We start from the raw sequence: 6,000 nt of genomic DNA, 5'->3' as shown, positions 1-6,000 counted from the left end.
GTGTGACTGTGACTGTACTCTGGGAGAGATGGAGTGTGACTGTGTGGCTGTATTCTGGAAGAGATCGAGTGTGACTGTGTGTGACTGTATTCTGGGAGAGAGAGAACCGTGTTTTCAGTCTTGAGCCTGCTCCGTGGGGCAGATGGCGGTAGCTGGGGAGCTGTGTGGCTTGTTCTGCTGAGAAGGTCCCAGAACATGGGTTCTGTCTCTAATAGGCCAGGTCCTCTTGAGTGTAGGACTTGCCCTTGAATAACAGCCCCAGAGAAAGAATGAGTGAAAACCAAGGCCACAAAAGTCACCTTGAGACACACTCTGTGTTCTGGCACCATCTTAGAAATAACCCTGAGCTGAAGAGCAGCTTGAACATAGCGTTAGAAGCAAGAGAGACTACGTCTAGGTCTTCTGCATTGGTAGAGGGAAGACTGGCCAGCCGCTGGGGCCAGAGGCTGGAGGATGGCAGGGTGGGAGACAGGGCTGGTACCGGACCAGCATACCAGCCATGCAGAGCGACCAGGCTTGCCAGGCTGTGCTTTCCTTTGATCTGTGGAACTTGGGGATGACCATGCTTCTCTTAAGCCATTCTTGGTGCCAGGTCCAGGACCGGGCTCAGTCTGCAGGCGGCCACCTGCCTGTGTAGCCTCTGCTCTGCAACCCTGGCTACCTGTGCTCTGCAGCCCTGCCTGGCTGTGTAGCCTCTGCTCTGCAGCCCTGCCTGGCTGTGTAGCCTCTGCTCTGCAGCCCTGCCTGGCTGTGTAGCCTCTGCTCTGCAGCCCTGGCTGCAGTTACCATCCACAGGCAGCTCTTGAGAGCTGCCCCCAGTGCTGGGTCCTCTTCTGGAAAGCTGCTGTTGCTGGCCAGCCCCCTGGCTTTCTGCAGGTCTGCTTCATTAGGCATCTCTCTTTAGAGTCCAGCGGAGTCCCGTTGTCGGGACCACCTGGCTCACCCAGGGTCTTTCCTTTGCGATCCTCATCATGTCTGTGTCTTGTTCTGATGTCCCCTTGTGTCATACATTTGTGAGCACTGGGACGGTGTCTGCTCACACCTTTGTTTACTGCCTGAATAACCAGAAGGAGTGGTTGGTTCTAAAGCAAGCTCAGCCTTTTGATATGGCCTCTGGATCCTGCCTGGACAGCCTGTGCCAGGTGTGGTGGGCCAAACCTGTGATCCCAGTATGCCGAGGAGGAAGGCTCTTGAGTTCCAGGACAGCCTGGGCTACATAGAGACCCTGTCTGTAAAGAAAAACGATCACTTCCAAGGCACACACGTTCTGTTTCAGTGGTGACACCACTTATAAAACTGACGCACTTTGCTTTTCTCTTCCCCGCAGAACGAAATGTGCCTGGCCACTCAGCAGCTCTCGAAGCAGCTACTGGCATATGAAAAACAGGTAACTTCTGGTGCACTGCACAGTGCTGTGCTCAGGAACCCAGGAGGCCCCTTTTAAAGGCATTCTCCCCCTTTTAAAGGCATTCTCCGAGGACACCCTCCGAAGGTCCCTGTGTCCTCCCTGCATGCAGCCTTTTCTTCTCTGCCTCCCTTTCTTTCTTCTTATCCTTTCTCACTGATAAAATGTACCTGGGATCATCCCAAAGTCTTGAGCTAATCAACTGCCCACGAGTGTTCCTGGTCTCCAGGAAGGCCAAGCCACTCAGTGCCAGCCGTCAGGAGAGAACCCTATCTGTTCATCCTGTTCAGATGGCCAGGCCAGGGAGGGCTGTTGGTCCACCTCTCAGACAGGCAGAGGGAACCTGACGGGGTATGCCTGGGAGAGGAAAGGAAGTGGGTGCCAGCGTGGGGTTTGTCAGAGTTCCATTTAACACCTGGCTTTCTGATTCTTTTTGTCCTAGAATTTTGCTCTGGGCAAAGGTGATGAAGAGGTCATTTCTACACTACATTATTTTTCCAAAGTGATGGATGAGGTAAGACTTGGAAAACTTTTCTCTATGAGCTCTTTTGTCCCTATTTTGCCTCCCTCTGCGTTAGAACACCTCCTCAGATTTCTGTGGTTCAGTCCACAATAGAGGTGGGGCTAGCTCCGTACTTGCCTTCTGGAGGGAAGATAGACCACAAGGACTTCTGAGCATTTGGTCCTCTGGTTTCTCGGGCCACCCTGATATGATTCCACAGCTAGATGGCTTCAGATATTAGGACTTCATTCTCTAGAAGCTTTGCAAGATAGAACACTAGCTCGAGTTGTCTGCAAAACCACATTCCTTTAGGGCCTAGATGGACTTCTCCCTTCCTCCTGGCAGCTGGTGGCTCGTGGTGTGCCTTGGCTTACAGCAGCATCCCTGCCACATGTATCTCTTCTCAAGACAACTGTCACTGAGCCTGGGTCACCTGGAAAATCATAGTACTTTGTTTAACACCCCTGATCACATTTTTAGAGACCGTTTCCACGCACTCCCAGGTCCTGTATTCCGGATGGATGTGTCCTCTGATGGGGACCCAGTTCAATCCATGACATACGATTTTATACACCTGTTCTTGTAACTTTATTATATTTGTGGGAAACCATTGTTATAGGAAGTTACATAAACTTTAGTTGTAAAACCGTACGTAAGTGGACTGGGGATGTGCAGGGTACAGTACTTGCCTTGCATGTGCAGGGTTTGATTTCAGCATTGCTTTAAATAAAGCCCTCAGAGCTCCATTACTGCTGGTACCAGGAGATCGTTCTGTGTCCCTGGGGTGCATGGGCTCCAGCTTTCAAAGAATCTGCAGAGTGCTGTCATAGGAAACATGCTGTGGCCAGCACTGAGCAACAGTCGTTCTGGACACTGGCGTCTGTTTAGAACTGGACCAGCTGTGTTTCCCTCGTTCACTCAGCAGGGCCTGGTCTGTGGTGGTCTTTGTGGAAGCGCTGGAGGCAGAGGTAGACAAGCCACCCAGTTCTGGTTTTTGTTGTGTCCCATTGAACAGTGGGGAGAAGACAGCAGACTGTTTTCTCCTGTTGTATTTGAATGCCCAGGGTCCCACAGTAAAGGAGAGCCCAGTCCTACTAAACTGCCCTGACTCCGGGTGCCAGTTATAAACCCAGGCTTGAGGTGCATCTGACTGACCGGCTCTACACTGGGGTTTAGTCATTTGTAAGAACCGGCTCATAGCTCAGGGACTCATGTGGTCACCACTTGTGATTGAAAGACACCATGAAGGACACAGTGACCAGCAGATGTGGTGACTCATGGCAGGGTGTGGGGAGGGGCAGAGCTTCCTCCCTCCCCGGCTATACCACTTTCCTGCTGGTGGCTTCCTGGAAGCTCTTCCTTTCTCAAGCCAATCTAGAAACTTGATCACAGACATGCCTAGAGGTTTGTTTCCACAGTGATTACAAACCTATCATTGGCAGTCATGATTAGCCAACATATAGCAAATTGACTGTCATGATTAATTGACCGTCATGATTAATTGACCGTCATGATTAATTGACCGTCATGATTAATTGACCGTCATGATTAGCCGTCATACTCGTCATTCGCTTTGGGGTCTCTGAAGTATGTCAGTAGACCAGCGAGGTGGCTCAGCGGGTAGGGGCGTTTGCTGCTAAGTCTGATGACCTGAGCTCAAGGCCTGCGCCCACGTGGTAGTGGGAGAGAACTGACTCCTCAAGTCATCCTCAGACTCCACAGGGTGCTGTTGCTTGTACACACATGCACAGATGTACACACACACAGACACACACACAAACACGTGCATGCTCACACCCAGTGAATAAGTGTAAAAATATATTGACATGAATATAGAGTCTATCGCAGATGTAATTACCGAGCAGCAAGGTGATTTTTGAAAGGCATGAAGACTCTTTTTATTTACTCAGTTTACACAGTTATTAATTGTGAGTAAATAGCACGGGGAGGCAGCGGGATATTTCCATCAAAATCGCATATGCCCATACGTGGAAGAGAGGCTCTGAGGAAGTGAGGCTGGTTGTCAGCCGTGTGGCGAGTATGCCCAGCTGACATTCGCTACCCACTGTCTTCTGGGAAGCAATGTGGTTCTCTTGATGGACTGAATTGAGGGCGGTGCCGAGAGGTTTGCACAGCTTCCTGGTGTCCAGACTAAGCCACCAGCAGCTGGGCTTAGGGACGAGAAGAGAACAGCTTTGATAGCTTTGACGTAGTTCCCTCTGTACCAGAACCAGGTGAATTGTAAAGGTGAGCCAGCTGAGCAGACAGATGTTTGGCCATTTGATAGACTGTCCTGGAGTGAGATCTTTCTTGTGAGCCAGAAATGCCCTCTGGAGTCCCATTTCCTTTCACAGCCTCTGGACACACAGGGCAGGGGGGCAGAGCGTGCTCGGCAGAGCTGCTGTGGTCGGAAGTCGTCGGCCTGTGCGTCTGTCATGCCCCACAGAAGATGTATGACACAAATTCCATCCTTGGGAAGAGAACGACTGGGCGGGAACTTTGCCATGACATGTGGGATCACTTTCCTGCTTGCTTGATGTCCGCCAAGCTAGGGCTGTGGGCGAAGTGGGAGGGCTTGTTGAGGTTCAGCTAGGTGTTGATGGAAACCATTACAGTTCTTACTGCAGTCATTCTAGGAGAAAGTTCAGCCCTCCAACCCCAGTGGCATTTACTGACAGGGCCATCTCAGAAGAAAGTCGCCACACCTCAACGGGGCCGAGATAAGGAGACACTAATGGTGATTGACCTTAGATCTTTAAACCCTGACCCCAGAGGGCAACCCTGTAGGAGATGCACAGGCATGGGGCAGTGGCCCGGATGGCTGCTGTCATTACTGAAGGTCGCCTTGCCAGCTGCTGACCACAAAAATGATCTTGAGGTGCTTGCCCCTCATCACCCCCACTAGGGACACCACTGGTGCCTCATTATGGGATGTGTGGTTTGGGCAGCACTGTGACATCCAGAGCACCCTGTCTGCCCAGTTGTGGAGAAAGAGTGATTTCATTCCTAGCCACAATCACATCCCAGCTGAACCGGTCATGTGTGATCTGGATTAGTGTTATTTGTCTGTGGGTACAGTGGGGCTGTACATGGCCCCTCATTCACAGGGTGGGCACGGAAAGCTGGCCCACAGGTGGTAACACTGACAGCAGCATCCTCTGTCTGTGGATCTGCTGGCTGCGGGCTGAGCTAACCCCAGTCAGTTCCCAGCAGGCTGGTTTTTCTGGTGTGACCATAGCTCCTGTGAGTGAGATTGCTGACAGGTCTGGTGAGGTGGCAAGCCAGAGTCCTGCCAGAAATCTGCATTCGGTGCTGGCCAGTGCCCTGTGTGTCTAGGAGGGTGTGGCCCAGCCTGAGAATATAGAGCCAGCGTTTGCACAGAGAGCAAAGAGGACTGTGAGCCGGAGAAGCCTTTGGCGAGCTTCCCTGATGCCACAGCCAGCCCTCCAGGCCTACCTCAGTCCCTGGTTTATGAGGGTGTGTGTGTGTGTGTGTGTACGTCACCTGGGCCACCTCGGCACACAGAAGTGCCTGGTGCCGCAGTCGGCCCTCCTTGGTCCGTGGTTTATGAGGGTGTGTATATGTGTGTACGTCACCTGGGCCACCTCGGCACACAGAAGTGCCTGATGCCGCAGTCGGCCCTCCTTGGTCCGTGGTTTATGAGGGTGTGTATGTGTGTGTACGTCACCTGGGCCACCTCGGCACACAGAAGTGCCTGGTGATGCCTGCTGAAGTACACGTCAGCAGTACAGTGTATCATTTCTCAACTAAGCCCTTTACTTTCAGCTCAATGGTCTCCACACAGAGCTGGCCAAGCAGCTGGCAGACACTATGGTTCTTCCTGTCATACAGTTTCGTGAAAAGGACCTCACAGGTAAAGTGGCAGGCTCGGTGCAGTACCTTCTGAATTAACCTAATTCTTACTGTGTCCATTCCTTTCAACACATGGGGATCCAGAATGCTGTTTTTGTTTTTTCAAGACAGGCTTTCTCTGTGTAGCCTTGGCTATCCTAGAACTAGTTAGCTTTGTACACCAGGCTGGCCTTGAACTCAATGAGATCCTCCTGCCTCTGCCAGAGCGCTGGGATTAAAG

General features: G+C 51.8%; 1 protein-coding gene across 3 annotated transcripts in view; it reads left to right on the top strand.

Annotated features, from left to right (window-relative positions):
* Positions 1 to 6,000, top strand: part of Appl2 (adaptor protein, phosphotyrosine interacting with PH domain and leucine zipper 2) — a 41,285-nt gene that overhangs the window by 14,489 nt on the left and 20,796 nt on the right. For all 3 annotated transcript variants that reach the window (XM_050145550.1, XM_050145553.1, XM_050145552.1), the window contains 3 exons: positions 1,328 to 1,387; positions 1,848 to 1,919; positions 5,694 to 5,781. In XM_050145550.1, the coding sequence (XP_050001507.1) occupies positions 1,328 to 1,387; positions 1,848 to 1,919; positions 5,694 to 5,781 (220 nt within the window). The remainder of the gene's footprint in view (positions 1 to 1,327; positions 1,388 to 1,847; positions 1,920 to 5,693; positions 5,782 to 6,000) is intronic.

The sequence above is a fragment of the Alexandromys fortis genome, unplaced genomic scaffold (genome assembly GCF_014885135.2).
Source record: "Alexandromys fortis isolate MF-2015 unplaced genomic scaffold, M_Fortis_MF-2015_v1.1 scaffold_50, whole genome shotgun sequence".
NCBI classification, from domain to species: domain Eukaryota; kingdom Metazoa; phylum Chordata; class Mammalia; order Rodentia; family Cricetidae; genus Alexandromys; species Alexandromys fortis.
This window is presented reverse-complemented; position numbering and strand designations above follow the sequence as displayed.